At 38.2% G+C, this 24,925-nt stretch overlaps 1 protein-coding gene across 2 annotated transcripts in view; it reads left to right on the forward strand.

The window, feature by feature from the left end:
- Positions 1-24,925, forward strand: part of ACLY (ATP citrate lyase) — an 80,479-nt gene that overhangs the window by 30,506 nt on the left and 25,048 nt on the right. The window contains exons 3-14 of one of the 2 annotated variants that reach the window (XM_070727445.1): positions 201-323; positions 2,034-2,096; positions 4,720-4,910; positions 6,401-6,480; positions 8,107-8,237; positions 11,150-11,268; positions 12,090-12,226; positions 13,768-13,829; positions 15,860-15,977; positions 17,437-17,591; positions 18,935-19,025; positions 21,630-21,659. In XM_070727445.1, the coding sequence (XP_070583546.1) occupies positions 201-323; positions 2,034-2,096; positions 4,720-4,910; positions 6,401-6,480; positions 8,107-8,237; positions 11,150-11,268; positions 12,090-12,226; positions 13,768-13,829; positions 15,860-15,977; positions 17,437-17,591; positions 18,935-19,025; positions 21,630-21,659 (1,300 nt within the window). The remainder of the gene's footprint in view (positions 1-200; positions 324-2,033; positions 2,097-4,719; positions 4,911-6,400; positions 6,481-8,106; positions 8,238-11,149; positions 11,269-12,089; positions 12,227-13,767; positions 13,830-15,859; positions 15,978-17,436; positions 17,592-18,934; positions 19,026-21,629; positions 21,660-24,925) is intronic. The other variant, XM_070727446.1, reaches the window with a different exon arrangement.

Genomic DNA, 24,925 nt, shown 5'->3' on the forward strand with positions numbered 1-24,925 from the left:
TTCCTGGAAGTTTTATCAATCAAACTGACTTCTTTTTTATATTGTATTTTTTAACATGGCTGAAATGATCAAATTATAGTACTTCTCATGGAGAAACAGTGCCTGAATTTTCTGAAAAAGCACGAAAGCTATGGCAAGACTGATATCATTACACACAAGCTTAGTTTTTCATCTTTTGGGTTTCCTTTGAAACATTTTAGCGTCTTGTGGTGAAACCTGACCAGCTTATAAAACGTCGTGGAAAACTTGGCTTGGTTGGCGTGGATCTTAGTTTAGATCAAGTGAAAGCCTGGCTAAAATCACGTCTTGGAAAAGAAACTACAGTAAGTATTATTTATTTCTCAGCAAACTGCATAATTTGAACATTGACCTTTGGAAAGGATATGGAGCGAATGAATGAATCAGTTAATCACTGAAAGCACCAAACCTATTTAGAGAACATTACATGGCACTGAACTATTTTGTATTTTATAATGAATGTCCTTAGCATTTAGTACCTATAGGAATCGCTTTGATCATAGGTCTGTCTACAGCATGGGAAAGTCACTTTCCCTATCCCACTCACTGTAAGATCTTCACCAGAGTTGATGAGGCCATTTCTAGCTTGTGAGGGCATTCTGAATATCCTATGACAGCTTTTATTTTGGGAGGGGAATATGGCTTGCTTAGGAATAAGGATGCCATTGGGAAAAGGAATGATGAAAGTGAAACAATTACATGAGTACCAAGAGAAGTGCAGACTGTAAGAAAGATAAAAGGAACATTGAGAAAAAGTGATGCATAAAGGGATACTTTTAAAAAAGAATTCATGCTGATCTCCTAAAAGTTGCATAATTTTCATACTGAATCACCTTCCTTTTCAAGTTACAATTAGTGATGGGCGAATTGAACCCGCACAAATCGGATCTGTACCGAATTTTGCAATGTTCGGTATGCCGAACCCGAACCCGAAATTTTTCCAAACTTCGGGCAAAGTTCGGGGTCATGTTCTGCGTTTGGAGCTTTGACGACACCAGCAGGTTGTTAAGGACGCCAAGGTGATCACTTCCTGGATTCCATGGATTCCATGTTTATTTGTACGTGAAAGGACCGCCCTTTGCTTGCAGCGCCGCTGAGGCATCCTTTCACGTAAAAATAACAATGTTTATTTTTACGTGAAGACCTCCCTTTGAAGGAGCTGGGGAATCCCTCCCACGAAGAGATTCCGGGGCGGAGCTTTGATGTCACCGGCAGAATGCTAAGGACGCCAAGGTGATCACTTCCTGGATTCCATGGAATCCAGGAAGTGATCACCTTGGCATCCTTAGCAACCTGCCGGTAACGTCAAAGCTCCGCCCCCAGAATCTCTTCATGGGAGGGATTCCCCATTCGAGTTTGAGTTCGGATTCAGTTCGGATTCGGCCGAATTTTGCGTAAAATTCAGCCAAACTTGCTGAACCCGATCACCACTGGGTTCGCCCATCACTAGTTACAATCCTTCTTGTCTTAACAGACCAAACAAATATTTCCAGGCTTTCCAGGGTTTCTGCATGAAATAAAAATATGGATGCAAGGCATTAAAACTTTCCTCACAATTATGATAAGGACACCACCTTCCATCAAAACCACTGTTGTATCAACCTGTATCTGTGATTTGATACTGGTTTTGACAGCACCTGTTATAAAAATAAATTGGTTCCATTTCTTCACTGGCAAATACTGGATAAAGAATTTTTACTGTATAATCTGCAGGCAAAACTACTCTGGTTTTCTGCAGATTACCAATGAAAGCTATGTTATAAGTGTGAGGATTAAAAATAATTTTGTTGAATTCTAATGTGACTTGAGGTCCACAGCAAATCAAAACATAGGAATGTGCTTTCTATCATTTGAGTATGGAAGTGATGGGAGAAGAGAGACCATGTATGCATCTGTGTGTGTTCATTCTCATAGTAGTTTTTCAAAATGCTCCAAATATCCAGAAGAGCCAAACTGTAGTCCCTTGAGGGGCTGTTAATTCATCATATGTTTAAATCTGTTCTTCTTTTTCACAGATTGCTAAAGCTAAAGGCATCCTAAAGAACTTCTTGATAGAACCTTTTGTTCCACATAAACAGGTCAGTTTGTTTGCAAAGCTCTTTTTGTTTTTGCAGAATTATCATGGAATAGAATTGTATATGTGTATTTTTGATATCCATTAGCTTTATACAGTGGTACCTCTACTTAAGAACTTAATTTGTTCCATGACCAGGTTCTTAAGTAGAAATGTTTGTAAGAAGAAGCTATTTTTCCCATAGGAATCAATGTAAAAGCAAATAATGCGTGCAAACCCATTAGGAAAGAAATAAAAGCTCAGAATTTGGGTGGGAGGAGGAGGAAGAAGAGGAGGAGGACAGTCACTGCCCAGAGCAAAGGGAGCATTTCTTTTCTCTGGGTGCTGGCAGAGGTTTATACCCTCCCCAAGTGCCCAGAGAAAGGAAAATGCTTCATTCACTCTGGACTGCCAAAGCCTCCTTAAGCGCCTCCGAAAGGCTCCTCCGGCAGCCCAGAAAAGCCCGAGATAACCTAGATTAAAGGCAGAATGGCAGGAAACTGGCCGGGCCTTCATGTTGCTCTCAAATTTCCTGGGAAATTTTTCCGGGCTCGGGTTCTTAACTAGAAAATGGTTCTTAAGAAGAGGCAAAAAAATCTTGAAAACCTGGTTCTTATCTAGAAAAGTTCTTAAGTAGAGGCGTTCTTAGGTAGAGGTACCACTATACAGTAGTACCTCTAGATACGAGCTGCTCTACATGCGAGTATTTCAAGATACGAGCCACGAGGGGCGAGACATTTCTGTTCTATTCCCGAGCTCAAATTCGGGATACGAGCCGAGCGTCCAATAGGTGGCACAAGAATCCTTGCTTTTGGTTATCTCGGAGGGGAAAAACAACTTGTTCTAGATACGAGTTGCCTCGAGATACAAGCTCCCTTATGGAACGAATTATGCTCGTATCTAGGGGTACTACTGTATTTTAATAGTGAGCATCTCATTTTTGTGAAGGAGCCTTTCCTCAATCTGTCTTTCAGAAACAATGGAATATATTCCTTAATTTGTATTCACTGAGTGTTTTTATTTGTTTCGGTCTATGACTGTAATAATAAATTTGAACTTTGAATTTAATTTAATAATTTAATTTAATTTGTTTGGCTACTATGCCGCCCAATCCCATAGGACTCAGGACAGCTTACAACTATATAAAACACAATAAAATACAGTGATAAAAGAAGTCAGCATTAATACTAAAAACATTAAAATGATAAAAACAATCAAGTCCCCCATGGCAATCCAATCAACCAAACATACATACCTATCCAATCAACATTCTTCGGCTGTGACAGACGGTAGTATTCACGGCCCCTGGGCCTGCCAGCACAGCCAGGCCTTCACTGTCTTTTGGAGCCAATATGACCACTAAAAATGATTGATGTTTCAGGATGAAGGGCAGAAAGATCAAAAATATTGTTTTGTCATGCTAAGGACGGAGAGAAAAAAACCCCTCTTTCTATAATGTCCTTGAAGTTTTCAAGCTCCTTTCAGTTGACCAATGTTCTTGAATACTAATAGACAGCCTGGAAATTGAATGGAGATGATGAAATAGTACTAAAATGACATCAATAATCTGTAGAAAAGAGGAAAACAAGTGACATTTCCTAAGTCTTGCTATGATTGATCCTGGTTCTGAGGCAGTCTGGTTTACTGTGTAGTAATTTAACCGAGGCACAATGAAGTAAATTGATTCTAAGTGAAGTTTTCTCCTTTCTCTAAATTAATTTAATTTTGCTTCAGTCTTTTTTTTTTTGACAAAGAATTTTTTTATTTTTTTATCTCCAATCACAGTACAATAAAAATTATAACAACAACATCAAATTGTTTTACAATAAATCAATTTCAGGAAGTTATAGAATACAATGCTACCACCTTCACTTTTGACATCTGAATAAAAATAGCTGCCCAATTTTTTAATGCTGTAGAAATATACTATTAGCTAAGACCCCATTTAAGCTGTTCCGAATTCTAGTATCTCACATTGAATAGGCTGAAATGTTTCAAATCTCTCCTAATCGCTTCCATATCAATTTTCATATATAATCAATGCCCTTTACAAAAAGCCTATTAATAAAATACCCTTAAAAAAACATTTGAAAAATTCTTACAGTAGCGTAGTCAAAGGGGAAAAAACAAACCCAATAATATCACCAAATATTGCCTAATTAATCCAATTACCAACCTAATTACTAATTGCTTTATATTAAAAAAATTAAAAATGAAAAGGATAGAATCAAAATAAAATTAAATCTATAAAAAATAAAATGAAATTAAGTCTCTAAAGAAATTAAGATATTGTAAGACAGAGAATAGAAAATTACACCAAATAGATAAGATAAATATAGGTCGTGATTAATCCTGGTTCTGAGGCAGTCTGGTTTACTTCTGTAGTAATTTAACCAAGGCACAGTGAAGAGAATTGATTCTAAGTGACGTTTTCTCCTTTCTCTAAATTAATTTAGTTTTGCTTCAGTCTTGTTATTACACAGTAAACTGTATGCAGAAGGTAGTAGAATAAAGAAGGCTGAACTTCTCAGATCTTGGTGAAGATAGCAGAGGCAGAAGAAAATGCCAGAAAGGATTGTCTGTTCATTTAATACAATCTTTTAATCAGTAGGCAGAAAAGTCTTATGAATTTGTTGTTTTCTTCACAGGCGGAGGAATTCTATGTGTGCATTTATGCAGCTCGCGAAGGAGACTATCTGCTGTTTCACCATCAGGGTGGTATGGATGTGGGGGATGTGGATGCCAAAGCCCAGAAGTTGCTGGTGCACGTGGACTGCAAGCTGAGTGAATCTGATATCAAGAAACATCTTTTGGTCCATGCTCCAGTGGACAAGAAAAAGTAATTCTGAACTATTGCTTTCCTTCATAGGGAATGTGTATGATTTATGGTGCAGGTGAATGATTTATGGCAGCAGTTATGTTGACCAGGCCAAGCATTGTCAGTAATGTAATGCAGAATTGTATGTTTACAATTACCCAGGGGCAATACGCAGTCTTCTAAGGCCAAAGATATTTTTTTCTACTCTTTTTGCGTGATGAATGAGGATATCTTTAATAATGGCTGGAGAGTGCTTCACGACTCGTTATTATGAAAGAAGCAACCCAGGAAAGAAGACAGGATTTAATAAAGAAATATTTCCAAAGAGAGACTTATGCCTAGATTCTACCTTCACCCCCACCCCCGCTAGACTTTGCCAATATTGATAGATATCAGTCATCCAGCAATCACTTATCATGCCTCTTACATCTCAGGGCAAGACTGGCTGAGTCCTTCCCAAGATAAAAGCATATTTCATTGAATCTCAGTATTTGAAATTGTACCTAGCGCCTTAAATAACTGTTTAACATACCTGCCTTATTATCTTCCCCAAAAAGTTGTAAGAGACAAGTTGATGAGCTTTTTTCTGGCCATACTTAATTTCAGTAGCCACATTAAGCCATCGCATGTCCATTCTTCTCTGGAAGAGACAGGTTACTGAGAAAGGGGACTGTAAGTTTTGGCTAATTTGGGTATGGTTGTTTGGGTCAAAGCTGTGTTCCTATCTCTGTAGGGTCAAAGAAGAAATGGGCTAGGCAACATGCAGGTCAGAAGGCAGGGATGGCCTATGTCTGTTAGTATGGTGAACTAAGTGGTTGAGTGCCAGCTTGTGAAGATACAACAAAACAAAAATGCAAATATGTTTTTGGGATTGCCAATTGCCAATAGTTACCAGCTTTCCTAGGCGCCATTGCTGGCAGTTATTTGAAGAATAATGCCAAAGTTGTGCAACCAGTATTTCTTCATTTTGCCTAAAATTTTAAAATACTTTGTGTCAAAACATTTCCTATTTGTATAATGTTTTGAATTGCATTTGTGTCTATTTAATTTGATTTGCAATGTCTTTTTTATCCCATTTAAAATAGGAAATTATTTATTTATTTATTTATTTGATTTTTATGCCGCCCTTCTCAGGGCGGCTTACAACATGTTAGCAATAGCACTTTTTAATAGAGCCAGCCTATTGCCCCCACAATCGGGTCCTCATTTTACCCACCTCGGAAGGATGGAAGGCTGAGTCAACGTTGAGCCGGTGATGAGATTTGAACTGCTGACCTACAGATTTACAGTCAGCGTCAGTGCCCTGCAGTACAGCACTCTACCTGCTGCGCCACCCCAGTTCTGTATATACAGCTTCAGGGACAATCAAGGACACTGGCTGACTCATCCAAGTCAACCATCGAGCCTTAGCTAGACCAAAGACAGGCAGAACTGAGATAAATCCAGATAATATGGCAAATTGTTTGATTTGTGCAATTTATTACTGTATTTGTTGTACTATTTTTATTTAGCATCTTGGCAAGCTTCATCTCTGGCCTCTTCAAACTTTATGAAGATTTATATTTTACATATCTGGAAATCAATCCACTAGGTAATGTGTTATTTTATGTTTGTGGGGGATGAATATATTTAATTCTGTATTTTTCAGTTTCTGATGGGTGTTTTTTTAGCTTGCTGAAATAGAAAATGAAGATGGAGATGAAGCTTTTGCTATGAAATAGTGAATATATTGCAACATAGTCTTGTTGCTGAAGTAATTTATATTGTGTTCCTTCAGGAAGAGAAAATGTAAAAATAATCCATCCATCAATGTTTAAGCTTCTTCATATAAAACAATATCTTCAGAGATTAATTATGACTGTCAAACTTTAGTAGGCTGGCAAAGTCAGAACCTTCAGCAACAGTGCTAAATAACTAATCACAAATGTCTGGTTTTTATGATTCAGCTTTTGCCCAACTAGATGTGATGGTATGAGCACATAATTCAGATTAATTAGCAGATGTTATGCCTATAATTCCAGCAATGTGTGCCAAAACACATTACTGCATTCTGAAAAATTTACTTATGCAATAATAAAAATATTTTGTGACTCTTGTATAAAAGACTCAAGGAGAGTGCTGGTCAGAGTACATCTGTATATTTTTTACTTGTCTTTCTTTCTTAGAGATTATTGTTTCAATCTACTTATGACAAGTCCAGAGGTCAAATGTGTTCATAGCTAAAGAAAATCTTTGTACTGTATTGCATTTTCATTCATTTATGTTAAAATTAATATTTTATCATGCCAGTTTGAGAATTCTGCCATAAAACATTGAGAAATGCCAAAATCTATAATCTAAAACATTTAGATTAGATTAGATTAGATTTATTGGATTTATATGCCACCCTTCTCCTGAGACTCGGGGCGGCTCACAACAATGGTAAAAAACAATACATAATAACAAATCTAATATTTAGCAATCTAAATTACAGTTTTAGGTTAAAAAATCCAAAAGAAACCCCAATATATAAAAAACAAGCACACAGTCGAATCATACACAGAAACTACATGGGCAAGGGGGAGATGTTTCAATTCCCCCATGCCTGACGGCATAGGTGGGTTTTAAGGAGTTTCCGAAAGGCAAGGAGGGTGGGGGCAATCCTAATCTCTGGGGGGAGCTGGTTCCAGAAGGTCAGAGCCACCACAGAGAAGGCTCTTCCCCTGGGTCCCGCCAGAAGGCCCACTCTGTGGGACCTAACCGGTTGCTGGGATTCGTGCGGTAGAAGGCGGTCCCGGAGATATTTATTGAAAAATACAAAATCTATTTAATTTTCCTAATAATTTGGATTCAGTGGAGGCCACAAAAATCTCTATCCTTTCTGTTAAGTATCTGGATAGGCTGGCATTGTGCTTTAGGTATAAAAGAAAATCTGCTTTAATTTTAATTTGTAAATGTACTTCATATATTTGATAGCATAAACATTCTCAAACTGGAATTTTCCAGATGTGTTAGGAAATTTCTAGTATATCTACAGGGCGGGCTAGGTTGAGGAAGAGTGACTTATGCTGCCATGTATGTCTCATGGGCCTGAATCATCCAAATGCTTAATTGGTAAAAGTCCAATGAATGAGTTCCATATCTCATTTAAGTGGGTAGGAGTTTGAAATGAGGCACTTCAGCAGTGGCTAGGGAACGATTCACTCTAACCTGCTTTTTGTTTGATCTCTCTATACAGTTGTAACTGCAGATGGTGTTTACGTACTAGACCTGGCTGCAAAAATTGATGCAACAGCTGATTACATCTGCAAAGTGAAATGGGGTGATGTGGAATTCCCTCCTCCCTTTGGAAGGGAGGCCTATCCAGAGGCAAGTAAAAAGATTATTCCTCTGTGGGGTTGGAGAATTGGAGTTTCCGAAGTCTTTGAGTATACTGAAATGCTTGAAGTAGATTGGTTAGACTCTCACCATCTAATCATCATTCAACTAACTCTTGCACTGATCTTACATGCTATCTCCTTAGACTAACCTAGTTACATACAGTTGTTGAAAAGATAAGAGCAGGGGTCCCCAAACTTTTTACACAGGGGGCCAGTCCACTATCCCTCAGACTGTTGGAGGGCCGGACTATTAAAAAAAACCTATGAACAAATCCCTATGCACACTGCACATACCTTATTTAAAGTAAAAAACAAAATGGGAACAAATACAATATTTAAAATAAAGAAGAAATAATAAAGTAATTAAGTAATTTATACTTCTTTATTAACAAGTAAATTTAAACTTAAATCAACAAACTCCCTCCATTTCTCCTTCCTTCCTTCCTTCCTTCCTTCCTTCCCTCCTTCCTCCCCACTTCTCTCTTCCCTCTCCGTTTTTTTCCTTCTCTCTCATGTTTCATTTTCCTCCCCCTTGTTCTTTCCCTCCATCATTTTCTCATTTTTCTCTTCCTCTTTTTTCTCTCTCTCACTCTCTTTCCATCTCTCCCTCTTCCTTTCTCCCTTTCTCTTTCTCTTTCTTTCTCTCCCTCTCTCTCTATCTTGCTTTCTTTCTCTCACTCACTCACTCACTCTCTATCTCTCCCTCTTTTTCTCTCTCTCTCTCTCCCTCTCAGCAGCAGACCCCCCCTCCCAATGCCAAAAGTGCCCAAACCTCACCGGTGCAAAATTCCTGAAGAAAAAAAAATAGTAAAAAGGCGGCACTGGAGGGACCAAGACGGTCTGCAGCTGAGAGTCTAGAGAAAGACGAGAAGGAAAGCCAGGGGGCGGGGAGGAAAACGGGCCTGCAATTGGCCCCTTTCTTTCTCGCCTTTAGGGAGAGGAACTGTTGCTGCTCTGCCGTAGGGCAGCAACAGTTTCTCTCCCTAAAGGCGGCAAAGAAAGGGGCCAATTGCAGGCACGCTTTCCTCCCCGCCCCCTGGCTTTCCTTCTCCTCCTTGCCACCGCTAGATACTCAGCAGCAGAGTGGATGGGAGATTCGGGAGCTTAGTATATAGATCAGAAAAATCTTGTACGCTGCCGCAGGCCGGATAAATGGCCTCAGCGGGCTGCATTCGTCTCGCGGGCCGTAGTTTGGGGACCGCTTGATAAGAGGAATGATGACTAGGTAGACTCCACTACAGATATTTTGATACTAGAAAAATAATTACAAACATACTTGACTAAGCACTAGATCTCTTGGCAGTTAACATCCTTGGAGAAGGGCGGCATAAAAGTCCAATTAATTAATAAAATACCATCGAAATAATCTAGAACTGAACTGAATTTGCTTGATGGTAGTGTTAGAATCCATTCCATGGAAAATGTCTCTGAAATGCTTTAATGGCTCTTCAGGTAGGCTAAGAAACATTCTGATAATTAGTTATGGTACACTGGGCATGGATTAATTTTGTCTGGGCAGAACTGGAATACAGTTCTGTCCATCCAGTAAACTGGTTCTGCTTGGAAAATACGAACATTTTTATTTTTATTTTTTTGAGTGTCAGAAAAACTTGGCTGAATGTTACTACTAAATGTAACATTTCTCTCTCTCTCTCTTTTTTGTAAAGCTCTTTAATGGTTTACATTGTAATTTAATTGAGAAATCCATTTAGCTCTTTTTATTCTTTCTTCCCAGTCTGTGTATAACAGCTCAAATGCCTTCTGTTCAACCTTTTAATGTATGAGATTTAATTCTGGCCGTATTGAATCATCTTCTTGCCAGATACTAATGAAATCTCAGACTCTGCACTATTTTAGAATTTTAATGAAAATAGCCCCCATTCTAGAAGAGCCGAAACCAACATTCTCATAATATCATCTGGGATGTTCATTTAATCATTCAAATGTTTATTCTTCCATTATAAACCATATTTTCTCAGGAAAGTTTTCAACTTATGTTTAAATTAAAATTAATTGTTTTATTTAGTTAGCTGTTTATCCATAACCCAAAACTTATTTAATCCATTTCTTTTCTTAATTGCTCTGGGGATATATATTTGTCTGTGAGCCCCTCCATTTGTTGCGGTATTATATCCACAACAACTCACTAGGTTCTATTGTCAGTATTTTTTAAAAAAACATTTTGTCCACTGTTTGGCAAGGAAGGTTGTGATAACATTTGGATCACAAATTATCTGGTTCCCTTTATCTACTTTATTAATATTTCTGTATTAGAAACTTCAAAATAGTTTGGAAATCCCTTTGTTTTCTAGATTTCTAAATCTTCCTTCTATGTAAAAACATCATGGTGACGAGGCTAATTTTAGGACATACCTTGATGGTGCAAACGTTAGAATCAGTGATTCAATTTACTACTGTCTTTCTCTGTTCATATATGTAAGTGCACAAGGAGAGAGCTGAAGACAGAACTATATATTTGAAGAAAAGAGCCATGAATCCTTACAATAGGAATGGCCAACATTTTTGGACCAAACTTTTTTTTAAAAAATAGCTTGATTGAAGCTGCAGGAATGACAATGACACCATTTTCAGACCTCTTATTGTAGACAGCGAACTTAATAGGAGCAAAATGAATCCTGTTGGCTTCCTGAGACTGACTATGTTTATTTTAACACTTAATTTTTGCAAAAACATTTTAAAAAATCTGCTACTATGCCACTAGATTTCAACAGACTTGGCTTTTCCAAATAATCTTGGCAAATGAATAGGTGTTAAGAGTTGAATATTCTCTAGATTAGTCTCCTGTATTTTTACAAAGATGATTTAGTGTTTAATGTTACAAGGAGAATCTTAAAGGTATTTCTACTCCTTAAAATTTCAATTCAAATGGTATGTCTGCAGGAAGCCTATATTGCTGACCTCGATGCCAAGAGTGGAGCCAGCTTAAAATTGACCATCTTGAACCCCAGTGGCAGAATCTGGACCATGGTGGCTGGAGGCGGTGCCTCTGTGGTATACAGGTAACAGACTCAGGTTTTGGTGGAAGTGATCTGGCTGTCACATACTTTAGTGTAGATTGTGACCTAGTCCAATAGCTGCAGCAGGAAGACATTTGTTATCATTTTGTGTGCTAAAACCTCAGCAGGGTTACATATGCTGGAATAACACAATTTTTCCTGAATCCAGCAAGCCAGGGTTTGAGTGTCACCATTGGCTTCCATCCTGTCAATCATTGTCAGGAAGAAATGCTTTGACCGCAGCTTTGGGAATGTGAATGCTAGTTTGCTCTGTAGCATATTATTTTAAATACTTGGGGGTTTTTTGACACATGAGAAGTAGTGGTTAGCTGGAATTTGGATAAATGTATACATTACTCATAGCCTTTACTGTGGGAAGGCAAAAGAGAAAAGGTAGGACATTTGTATCTGTACATTCGGTCCAGATAGCATCAGGATAAACACTGCTCTCTTTCTATTGTTTTTTTAAAACTTTGTTGTTAGCAAAGTTGCATACCAAGTCTTTCAAAAGCTTAGTTTTCTAGAGCTCAGTGAGCAGACATCAGTGTCTTTCATGATCTGATACTTGGGAGGTAAAATACCTTACTGCCCTAGTTTTCCCTACAGACATTCTGGCTGGGAGAAGCTATGCCTGGATCTTTTGGAAAGATTAGTTGTACAAATATTTAACAAAACAACATTATTGTAATTGCTGCACACGAACTCTTAAGAATTGCTTGAGTTAGTTGATGCTTGTTTCCGCAGGTAGTTTAATAGTTGTTTCATTTTTAATGAGAACTTAATGCAGTTTATGCCTTTTAATACCCGATGTACCTTCCATTTAGTGACACCATTTGTGACCTTGGTGGGGTGAATGAACTAGCCAACTACGGTGAATACTCTGGAGCTCCTAGTGAACAGCAAACCTATGATTATGCCAAGACCATCCTCTCCCTCATGACACGAGAAAAACACCCAGAAGGTAAAAGCCAAATTGGAAGCTGCAGGCACCCTTTGTTCCTTTAATTCTGCATGTCCTCTGGCAAAAGATCTTTTATATTATTGGAATGAATGCTGGATTCATTCCAAACCAATTCATTCTGATTTCTCATACTCTGAAATGACATAGATGGGCAAATGCAAGGCAACCCTGGGAGGAACAAGAAATAGATTAAAGAGAATAGAAGGCTGGATGTAATAAGAGTCGAGGGGGAGTATAAAAATGGAGAGAAAGAAAAAAAAGAAAGGAGACCAGCACATATGTAGAAATGGAAGACATGCTAGGAAAAAAAACCCAGTGGAATGTGATGTGCAAGTTCTCTTGATTTAGTGACATGCAAAGCCCAAAGAAAATCAATTTCTCTCTGAAATATTTTCAGGAATGTAGAATTGATTTGGGAGAAACAAATTCAGATGGTCCTCGACATATGACCACAATGGAACATGTGGTATAGCTAGAGGTATAACAAGCTAGAGGTATAACAAGCAAGAAGAGGGAGATTATGATCCCGCTATATAGAGTGCTTGTGAGACCACATTTGGAATACTGTGTTCAGTTCTGGAGACCTCACCTACAGAAAGATATTGACAAAATTGAACGGGTCCAAAGACGGGCTACAAGAATGGTGGAAGGTCTTAAGCATAAAACGTATCAGGAAAGACTTAATGAACTCAATCTGTATAGTCTGGAGGACAGAAGGAAAAGGGGGGACATGATCAAAACATTTAAATATGTTAAAGGGTTAAATAAGGTCCAGGAGGGAAGTGTTTTTAATAGGAAAGTGAACACAAGAACAAGGGGACACAATCTGAAGTTAGTTGGGGGAAAGATCAAAAGCAACATGAGAAAATATTATTTTACTGAACGAGTAGTAGATCCTTGGAACAAACTTCCAGCAGACGTGGTAGATAAATCCACAGTAACTGAATTTAAACATGCCTGGGATAAACATATATCCATCCTAAGATAAAATACAGAAAATAGTATAAGGGCAAACTAGATGGACCATGAGGTCTTTTTCTGCCGTCAGACTTCTATGTTTCTATGTTTCTATATGTCATAACAGTTGGGTTGGACACATGACTGGTTTTAAAACCTTTTTTGGGATGTTTGTTAAACAAATACTGCATTCATGAAATGAACATCACAATCGTTAAGCAAACCAATGGTTTGCTATGTGCATGTTTTGGCCAAAAACTGGAAATAAGTGCCAGTTTTTGGCAAAATTGTCAGAAAAACACCAAGCTGTGTTGTCAAACCTCCAAGGTTTGGTCACATGACCTCAGAAGGGGCCCCACTATTTGATTCTAAGTCCCTTTTTTGGGGTTCAGTTGTGACTTCAGTAACCAAGCTGTTTGAGGACTACCTATATTGATAATTGCTTAAACATTTGAGCCTTTATTACATTTCTGAGTGGAGTTGTCTGCTTCTAAATGGTTGTAAGACCTGATTATATATTCTGTATATTCTTGCCAAATCTTCTATCTTGTTTTAAACTTTTTCTTTTTCCTTCTCTTTGCAAGGCAAAATCCTAATCATTGGAGGAAGCATTGCTAATTTTACCAATGTAGCTGCCACTTTTAAGGTAAAAAACGGTGCTTACGTAGAGCCTGTTAATGGTCAATTGGATGTATGGTTTGGGAAGATGCAAACTTTTTGAGGTGTCAGTGCTTGGATTGGCATGAAGTAGTTTGAAGAGCTTTTGTAAAAAAAAGTATCTGCAGCATTATTATTGGAACATACATTTTCCCCCAGACAATTGGCATTTATGTAAACAGATTTAGCAACACATTGGTTGGGTTATGGGTTTTTTCATATTGTCATGGGTTACTGTGCAATCTTGTTTGGGCTTCCCCCCCCCCCCTTTCTGACTTGAGAACATACACTGTAAACAGTATAATATGGAAATCTTTTGTTCATTAGGGCTTTCAGAGTTCAAGAGCCTGTCCTGCAGATATTAGACAATCTTTTTGGAGTTTCTTACAACCCTGAACTGAAGCCTCATTTTTGGGAATTTGAACAGTTTTGAGCCAAACACAAGAAATAGAACTGTAGTACTTAATGTTCAGTATAATACCTAGTACTGATGGACACAACTTCACCTTTATTGTTTGGGTCCTTTTATCTTTATCTAGGCTGCCCCCATGAATGCATAGGAAGTTCTATTAGAACCTATATAGAACTGGAAAGCAACATGCAGTTTAAATTCTATTATATTAATGAGCAAACTGGTGACATCATAACAAAATGAAGACATACATCGTAAATATTATAAATGAATCAAGCTTTACAGATTTCTTTGATCTTGTGCAATTTAATTGACTTTCTTAGTTTTATATCCTCTCTTCAATAAATAAGCCATAAATAGGTTCAGTTCAAATAGTTTTTCTTGGCACACAACAAATTACATTGTCCTGGTCAGATCATACCTTTTAACTGGAATTAAGAATTAAAAGTAAAGAATTAAAATTGAAAGAATTATAAAACAATGTATCACTAGAGCTAACTTATAACTGGTTAATTACATACTGTATGATTAATAATATATAACAAAGTCAGTCAAGAGAGAAAGGTAATAGGGAGAAAATAATATTATAATATAAACCAAATCAAAATAGACTATTTTAACAAAGAGCAATCCCAGCTTTTCCTTAATGTGATGTCTATTTGTTAGATTTATTTCTAACAAATTCTAGTGAGTTCCTTATTCCTTAATTGTTAAATGAGATTGCTGTTAAAGTGCAATTCATGGTGTTAATTAGAGGAGAATAACAACAATAACAACAACAATAATAATAATAATAATACAAGACCTAGTTTAGTCTAGTAGTTAAGACACCAGACTAGAAATAGGAAGATTGGATGAGAAAAGAGTACCTAGGTATGTTCCCCATTGAATTATTTATGAAACTAATTAAAACATAATTAAAAAAATAAAATGTAAATTAAATATATAGATGTAAAATGCTTTTCTATATCTTCAATTTCAAAGCATTGTCCAACTTCAAAACAGTGTTTCAATATATCGAACACCTGTGATTTATTAACTATAATGCCAATATGTTCACATCCGATTATTATTATTTTAGTTCTGCAAAGATATGAAGAAAATCCAATTTAGATTCTTGGAAGCCAATATAGCTGCTCAAAGCAAGATCTCCTGCTCTAAATATAGATTTAAGCAAATTCACTAAATTCAGGCTTTAACAAACCTTGTTCTTCAGAAGGCATCATTCCCTTATTTACAGCATTCTTGCATTTGGTTCAAGCTTTGTTTGTTTGAAACTTCAAGAGATTCTCATTACCCCATATCAAAAAATGACCAAGCTAAATTAAAAGTGTTAAGGCGAGAGGCTTGAATTTGTATCCACTATCTGGCATTTTAGGCATCAGTGTTGCTTTAGATAATAATAAATATGCAGACATTAACTTCTCTGCATTATTAATTAAGATATGTAATTAAGGAAATAAGGAAATTAACTTTCCTAATGTGCTATGGTTCTTTCAGTTCCAGACAACTACTGTTAACAGTTCCCTACCAATTGTTGCTCTGTTGTTTTTTGATGTTTAGAGTATCTATCTGTATGATTTTTTTTACAAAACAAATTTTTACAGGGCATTGTTAGGGCCATTAGAGATTATCAAGGCCCTCTCAAGGAGCATGAAGTGAGGATTTTCGTGAGGAGAGGTGGCCCCAATTACCAGGAAGGCTTGCGTGTCATGGGGGAAGTAGGTAAGGATGCCCAGTGATTGTTTGAATTTATAGCGGGGCCCCACTCCCGTCCAGAAAGGCTGAGATTATAGCGGAAATAAAAATTTGTATTTCTTTCTCATACATAAGCCAAAATGAGGAGTAATAGCTCTTAACTTTCTTTCTCAAATGACTAGAGTGCTGCAAAATCTCTTTCAGACTGGAGTGGAAAGAGCAAATAATAATATTGTTCCTGTGTTCTTTTTTTTTTTTTGGTATGTTTATAAAATCTGCAAATATACCACAAAGAATGCATACTAAAAGCTAATATGCACACATTTGATTTAAAGCAATGAATGTAAATATAATCCTTTTATACACAGCTTAAACCCAGCTTTACAACTGCATTATTTTCATGGAGGAGGTGGCATAGATTGAACAGAGATTTGAGTGGTAGAACTTCAGCAAACTTAAAAGATGCTATATAAAACTGGTATCATGAATTCCTAGTGTTTTTTTAAAAAATAGAGCAGTTCTTAAAGGCTTTCCATTAGAAATAGCTGGGAAATCCACTTATTTTCATATTAAATATGCACATATATTCATAATTGTTAAATTCAGATTCTCAAACAATATTTCAGGAATACATATGGACTCATAAAGTTTCCAGCACAGAAATCCAATCTATATATTGGATCACTTAGGGTATTTCCCAGCAATAAGGCATCAACAGTAGTAGACTTTATTTGTGAAAGTAACTTGAAGACTGCTAAATATCTGTTTTGCTGTATCTAATTAAAATGCACCTATTTCTACCACTTTCTTCCATTTTATTGAAGAAAGATATCCAGTCCCTTATTTTAAGTATTTAAATCACAATAACTACAATTGTTTATTCCATGGACACTTCCTGTTAATTTTCACCTCCTGACATAAATAATGTGTATTTAATTCAATTAATCATTTACATTTAAAGAAAGTGACACTTTGGGTTCCTGTATTCTTAAGTTAGCAGTTCCTTTAGCATTTGCTCAGTTCGAAAATAAGACTATACTGTATATTTAAAAATATAGTTATATAAATATAATGCTGGGCATTATATTGGCTCTCTTTTATTCATGGTTCAGTAAACTGAGGGTTTTGCACATGCCTGGATTTGAACCTGAATTTCAGCCACGTTGATGAGGCAGACTGCAAGGGGACAGCTCTGACCAAATCACCCAAGGAACCTTGGGCATTTTTGAAAGCACTGTGTGAATGCTTAATACATTTAAACTAAGCAAGTGGGCTATATACTAAAAGATGGCTTGGAAGGCACTTCTACTGCTGCCATCTGGGCTGCTGAAGCTTTTAATGGCCAGTCTATTTAAATTGACACTTTCATCCTTGCAGCTTCAGTAGAATTTACTGGTTTATTTTGTAGACTTGCATTTGTTCTTCACTGACTCTCCAGAATAAACCTGAATAAAGAGTTAACCACTGCTGTATTCTTTGCACTTAGGAAAAACTACTGGCATTCCCATCCATGTCTTTGGCACGGAGACTCACATGACTGCCATTGTTGGAATGGCACTGGGGCACCGGCCCATTCCAAACCAACCACCTACTGCTGCCCACACTGCAAATTTCCTCCTGAATGCCAGCGGCAGTTCCTCGGTAAGTCTCTTTCGTGATCCAGTGCCGCCTGATGTGAAGAGGCCTACCTTCCTTCTTCCAGCCTTATTCAGTCAGTGTCTGGATACTAGGAAATAGAGTTCTGTTTAAATAATGGGAGAACATTTTGACTTCAGGAACGTTGGTGCTGGTATTAGGGTGGAAAGATAGCAATAAATGGACAATCCAGAATTGGTACTGGTACATGGTGGATCACATCCACTTCGAAATTATGGAAATAAGATTAAATAACTTTGATGAAAATAAATTGGAGAAGCTGATGGCACGATGGAATAAGGTGAAAAATTATATCTTAAGTAGAATTTATGACGACAATGTGAAAAATAAATTCCAATCACTTTTTGTATGTAAAGAAATGTAAACCGGAGCTAAGGAAGAAATTGAAACTTATTGTAAATAATTTAACCCCCTAAATGGTGGTGGGGTTTTTATTGGTGTTGGGCACGTTTTCTTTTAAGTATTTTTTGTTTGTTGTTAATTTAGTAAATAAACCAAAAAAAAAAATTGAAAAAAAAAAAAGGAACGTTGGTGCTCTGTGCAGTGAAATATTGCATTCCCATTGTTTGCAGGAGCATAGTAAATTAAATAAAACACCAAAATGTGCAAGAAACAATATGTTGCTACCTCTTCCTAAACCTTTTAAATTTCTCTCCAGAACCTTTTAAATTTCTCTCCAGAATCTTTACCTGTTTTGTAGTATAACAACCAATCCATCCTTATAACATCCATCTCTGCTAACCCTGTTTTCTGGTTTGTTTGTTTGTTTGTTTGTTTGTTTGTGTTGGCTTGTCTCGGTTAGCTAGGCTATGAAACCTTCGACAATACCGAGCAGAGAATTTTAACAGAGCGTGGATGTGTGATAAAGCCAAGACACAGACTTAGCTAAATAAGTATTATTTACATATAAACAAAATATAAACAATCCAGAATAAGCACGAAGCAAATACAGAATAATACGCACTGAACAATTACAAGATTAACACAAAGCAAAACAAAATATAGATAATAAGCACGAAGCTAAAATGCAATATAGATAAAAGCACAAAGCTTATACAAGCACGAAGCTTAAACACAACTCCCCCGTCTCAGGCAAAAGTAAAGTAAAGGAAATGACCGAGCAAAATAATGAGCTTTTTATAGCTTCAATGAGGAAGTGACAAAACAGCCTTGAATATTAACTCTTCAAGTACAAGTTAACCCTTTAAGTGCACATTAACTCTTTAAGTACAAGTTTGGTACAGTTTACAATATGCAGTTTACAATGGCAATCCCTAACAATCATGTACCCTGTACTACTAACAGTTTGTTTGTTTGTTACTCTTCAGACCCCAGCACCAAGCAGAACTGCATCATTTTCTGAAGGTAGATCTGATGAATTTGCTCCAGCTAAGAAAGCCAAGCACACAGTATCTTCTGGTAAGCTCTTAGCCTTTTCCTCTTTGGGAGCTGTTGCAGGGACACCTTGTCATTCCTCTTGGGTTTATTCCCAGAACATTTTTGGCCTCTGTTCCTAATATTCTCCCTCATCAAGCCCTTCATGTGTATTTTGGGCAGCTAATGAGGGGTATGAAGAAGAAGCCAAATATATTAGCTTTAGGGAATATCCTAACACGTAAAGGAATCAGTAGTTTCCAATTATAAAATATTAATATATGTCAGCAAAATGTGGAGGCTTTAAAAATAAAGAAAAGTAATAATAAAGATTAAATAAATATTTTTTTTAAATGACAATTGAGAAGATATTTTAAAGGGTTTATGATAAATCCTTGCAACTATAATTTATTTTGCTCTTCATTAACTTATCTTTTGTGGGGAAATTGCAAGAATGCTAAAAACTAAAACGTGCATATCCATAGGAAGACAAAAATGTGCAATTTTCAAAGAATAAATATTGTCTATCAAGTAATTCTATCTGCATGCCATGAGATCCCTGCATTTTGCTAATAATTTGGGTTGGGCTTTTTTATTTGTTCTTTTTTTTGGTTGGTTTTTTTGCTATGCTCTACATTTATACTATAGGTCTGTGATGGTATGCATGCCAGAGGTGGCACACTGAGCCCTCTCTATGGGTACACTCGCCATTGCCAGCTGTTCCTCTGGTTTCTGGTACACGCATGTGTGTTGGCCAGCTGATTTTTGCAAGTTCTGGAACCCTGGAAACCCGAAGACCAGCTGACCGATGGGCATTCACACACTGGAAACCAGACCAGGTGGCCAGTGCGCATAAGCACAGGCCAGCTGGTCTTTGAGTTTCTGGAGCTCTGGCATGCATACATACATGTGTTCAGATTTGGGCACTTGGTGCAGAAAAGATTCGCCATCATTGCTATAGACTGGGGGTGGGCAATTAATTTTGCCATGGGGCCGCATGAGAAATTGGGATGGTTTTAGAGGGCCGGATTAATATAATGAACTCAGTTCTACCCAATACTGTATATTATTGGGTGGAACTGAGTTTATTATTATATTATATTATATTATATTATATTATATTATATTATATTATATTATATTATATTATATTATTATAATTATAAATTAATTGCCCACGCCTTCCTTCCTTCCTTCCTTCATTCCTTCCTTCCTTGTTCCCTCCATTTCTCCTTCTTCCCTTCCTTCCTTCTCCAGATGGAGAGAAGCTTCTGTCTCTCTGATTTTCTCTGCCTTTTATTTCTGCTTTTGGGCAGTTCTTTACTTCTCTTTCAGAATATTCCTTTCAGGTGCCTCTCTTCAACTGACCTACATTGTCACTTGAGAAAACATAGTGGAGGCTTTGCCTGAAAGTAGCTTTGGATTCCTTTTCTTCCTCCTCCTTTTTCCCCCTGAGAGGTGGGGTGGGAGATTTGCTTTAAATTTCTTGGAAAGGCCAATGAAACCAATGAACAATTAAAAACGAGCATTTATTGGACTTTGCAAAAGGGCATGGAAAGAGAATTTCTCCTTCCTTCCTTCCTCCATTTCTCCTTCCTTCCTTCCTTCCTCCCTCCCTACCTACCTACCTACCTCCGTGGGCCAGTCACAGACAGCAGGCGGGCCGCATCTGGCCCCAGGTCCACACTTTGCCCAGGTCTGCTATAGACTAACTACAGCAGTAAGATATAAGACTATGAAAACAATGAATTTGGGGTGGCTGTAAGTGAAAGTTTTCTATATGCCTACCTGCCTCCCCACTTGCTTGGAAGCACATCATACAAGTATGTGTACGCTTTCTACAGGTAGTCCTGGACTTATGACCACAATTGACCCCAAAAATCTATCTTGCTTAAGTGAATTTTATTTGTTGACTGAATTTTGCCTAATTTTACAACTTTCCTTGCCACTATTGTTCAACAAATCGTTGCAGTTGTTAAGGAATCTGGTTTCTCCATTGACTTTGTCAGACGTTTGCAAAAGGTAATCTCATGACCCAGGACACTGCGACAGTCATAAATATGAACCAGTTTCCTAGCATTTGATCACATGGCCATGGGGATGCTGCAGTGGTCGTAGTAAGTGTGAAAAGCAGTCATAAATCACTTTTTTCAGTGTCGTTGAACAAGCACTAAACCGTTGTAAGTCGAGTACTACCTGTACATAGCTGCATTCATAACAACTGCTATTGCATGTGTCAAGACATGTAGGTTGAGGTAGGATTTACCATTCCCATGGCTATTGTAATATTTTCTCAATGCCAGTCTTGTGCTTTTAGAAGGAATGGGTCTCCCTTAATCTTCCAGTGGGTCTCTTCTAGTGACTCTTTGGGGTGGGCGTTATAAAATAAGAGCCACTGGTCGTTGTTGGTGGGTTTTTTAAAAAAAGATCATAATGAAACAAATTTCCCCCTTGGGTATTATACTACATGATCAGTGGAAACATTGAATAACCTTTCCCCTTCCCCTTCCGTGAGTTTCCAAAGAGCTATAGGTTTGGGAAAAACATTGTTTGAAAACACAAGTCCCAAAATTCTCCCTTAGTATAATGTGAGCCGAAGCCCAGGACCAATTGTCGAATTTCTTGCAAAACTAATTCTCTCTTTAACAGATACATCCCCATCTCCAAGACGTGTTCAAGGTAGGACTACCCACCACTACCTTAGTGTGTCCAACCTTGCTATCAGCTGCTTCTGCAGTTCTATTCAATGGATTTCCTGTGTGTTTGGGTTTTTGGTTAGCTTGTATTATTTCGGCTGTTTATGTTCTCCTTGCAAAATTCTGCAGTGAGCCTTGTTAATTTCTATCATCTTTTTTCCTAGGAATGGGGGTTTTCGAGGATCTTTTCTTCCCTGCCCCCTGCCTCTATTTCCCATTTTTATCTTTAAATTTATGAAGCACCTAACACAGCTACTTAACATCAATTACACTGAATCTGCTTCCCGTATGACACTTTTTCACAGTGGGATCTCTAATTTTAGTGGGCGCCTTTTCTATCTGCCAAGTGGCTAGTCCGATCATAATGACTACTCCTGCAATGCCTCCTATTATTTTAAACCTGCTCTTTTGAAATAATTTTATTGAAAATTTCAATACAATAAAGGAAATGAAATAAAATAGAAAAAATGAAAAAAAAATAGAAAAAATGAAAAAAATAAGTAAAAACACATAGAATATTACTTCACCCTGCCTTTGGACTTTCAGTACCCTTAAATGCATGCACCCACATGCACCCACAAACACACACACACACACACATGATGATTGGGAAAATAACCTCAATGTCAATCTTTTCTCTTTTGTTGCCTTTTTAAAAAAACTTTTTAATTATAAATAACCCAGCTGAATTTGTTGGGAGTTGAGTGGTCTACAAATTATAGACCACTCAACATGTCTTAAATGGCCTATCTTAAGTGGCCTATGCTAAACTAGGCATCAGTTAGTTGTATGGACCAACTCCTAGAATTGCTAGCAATGAAATAACTGTCTGGAAAGTAGTTGAAGTCTCCATATCTGGAACATAACTAAACTAGGGAAGGCTGCCCTAGGACATCAGAAACCACCTAACCAAAGATTCTCTAAGACTGCCTCCGCCTATGCAAATAGGATAAGCCATTAGAATATAAACTGATAGCAAACAGCAGTCCTTACTAGCACTGATGATGTCACCTAGTTAGGATAATGAAATATCTGCAAGAAAACAAGCAAGCTCAGAGAGCACCAAGAACCATGTCCAGTCAGCGAAGCAGTAGAAGTGATGTGCCGGTGCCTGGAGACGGTTAGGGTCTGGATGGGTGTCACCAGACTCAAACTTAACCCTGATAAGACGGAGTGGCTGTGGGTTTTGCCTCCCAAGGATAATCCCATCTGTCCATCCATTACCCTGGGGGGAGGAGTCATTGACCCCCTCAGAGAAGGTCCGTAACTTGGGCGTCCTCCTCAATCCACAGCTAACATTAGAAAACCATCTTTCAGCTGTGGCGAGGGGGGCATTTGCCTAGGTTCGCCTGGTGCACCAGTTGCGGCCCTATTTGGACTGGAAGTCAATGCTCACAGTCACTCATGCTCTCATCACCTCGAGGTTCGACTACTGTAACGCTCTCTACATGGGGCTACCTTTGAAGACTGTTCGGAAACTTCACATCGTGCAAAATGCAGCTGCAAGAGCAATCATGGGCTTCCCTAGGTATGCCCATGTCACACCAACACTCCGCAGTCTGCATTGGTTGCCGATCAGTTTCCGATCACAATTCAAAGAGTTGGTCATGACCTATAAAGCCCTTCATGGCATCAGGCCAGAATATCTCCAAGACCGCATTCTCCCGCATGAATCCCAGCGACTGGCTGGGTCTCACAGAGTTGGCCTTTTCCGGGTCCCGTCGACTAAACAATGTCGTCTGGCAGGACCCAGGGGAAGAGCCTTCTCTGTGGCGGCCCTGACCCTCTGGAACCAGCTCCCAACGGAGATTAGAATTGCCCCCACCCTCTTTGTCTTTTGTAAACTTCTTAAAACCCACCTCTGTCGCCAGGCATGGGGAAACTGAGACAGTTTATGCATGGTATGTTGTGTGTATGTTTTCTTTTTAATAAGGGGTTTTTAGTGACTTTTAATTATTAGATTTGTTATAGATTGTGTTATTATTGTTGTGAACCGCCCCGAGTCTATGGAGAGGGGCGGCATACAAATCTAATAAATAATAATAATAATAACCCCTCCCATCAGATACGCCAAAAAATACCCCAGAGGTTTCTCAATGTAAAATACGCATGGTATGAATGTAGATTTTTCCTCCTCCTTCTTGATATTCACAATAGCAAACCCTGGACCAGCTTTGTGGAACAGTAGAATGGTTCATGTCAGTCACGGAAAAATGATGTGAAAGCCCAGTAAAACTGTTTTATTGTTAATCATGCCTATGCATAGGAATCTTTCAAGTAATGGTTATCACCTACTTGAAATTAGATAAAAGTAGTGAAATTCAAAGGAGATTGGACTTAGTTTCCATGTAGTTACGGAGGGACTGTAGAGTGTTCTCCATAGTGGGTGGAGCCAACATCCAAATATGGGATGACACCGTCCATTCAGCCAATTGTAATCTCCGATTCTGCCTCCATTGCCCCTCTTTGACTCAGTCCTCGGTCTGACAGGATGTTTATGTTTCTCACTCCCATCTTGAGATTTCATCTCCACCTTTCCAAGGGTCAAGAGTTGGTGATTTGTGAGTCTTTTTTCTCCCAGCTGACTTCTTTAAAAAAAAATTGAGTTACTGGGGTCAAAAGCAGCTCAGGGTCGTGGCTCTAGCAGTTTCCTGAGGCCAAGCCTCCAGCTTGAGGGCCCTCTTCCTGCTGAGAGTGGGGTTACCTTTCCTGCCTGGCCTTGGGTCCTTCTAGCTCTGACTGGATAAGTATCCAGCTGTTTTGAGACTTTGAGAGCCTGGCCACGGAGTTTTTGCCACCCTTAACAAACTTGCACCTTACAGCTGATAGAATTCTTTATTGTCCAAGTGTGATTGGATACACAAGGAATTTTATCTCTCTCTGCCTCTCCAGAATTTGTCCCCTTAGTCACAGGAACTATTTGCTCTTGTGCTCTTGTTCCCATCTTAGTGAGGAGAGACAGCCTGAACTTAAACAGACCCTAGCAGGAGTCTTTTCACTTGAATAGCTTACTTCCTAGTGTGTCTACAAGAGACTTTCAGCTTCACCCTTTGCCGTCCCCATTGCCGCTTCAGTGAGGACAGGCAGGTTGAACTAAGCTAAGCCATCAGGAGTCTTTGCACACAGTCTGCCTCCTGTTGAGAGCCAATCCCTGTCTAAGGCCTCCAGGGCCACTCAGAGGGATGAATCCAGCAGAGACAAGGCCCTGGAGAAGATCTGTGCCAAATCCAGCCGCAATCAAGCCCTAGG

Source organism: Erythrolamprus reginae, chromosome Z (genome assembly GCF_031021105.1).
Source record: "Erythrolamprus reginae isolate rEryReg1 chromosome Z, rEryReg1.hap1, whole genome shotgun sequence".
In the NCBI taxonomy this organism is placed as follows: domain Eukaryota; kingdom Metazoa; phylum Chordata; class Lepidosauria; order Squamata; family Dipsadidae; genus Erythrolamprus; species Erythrolamprus reginae.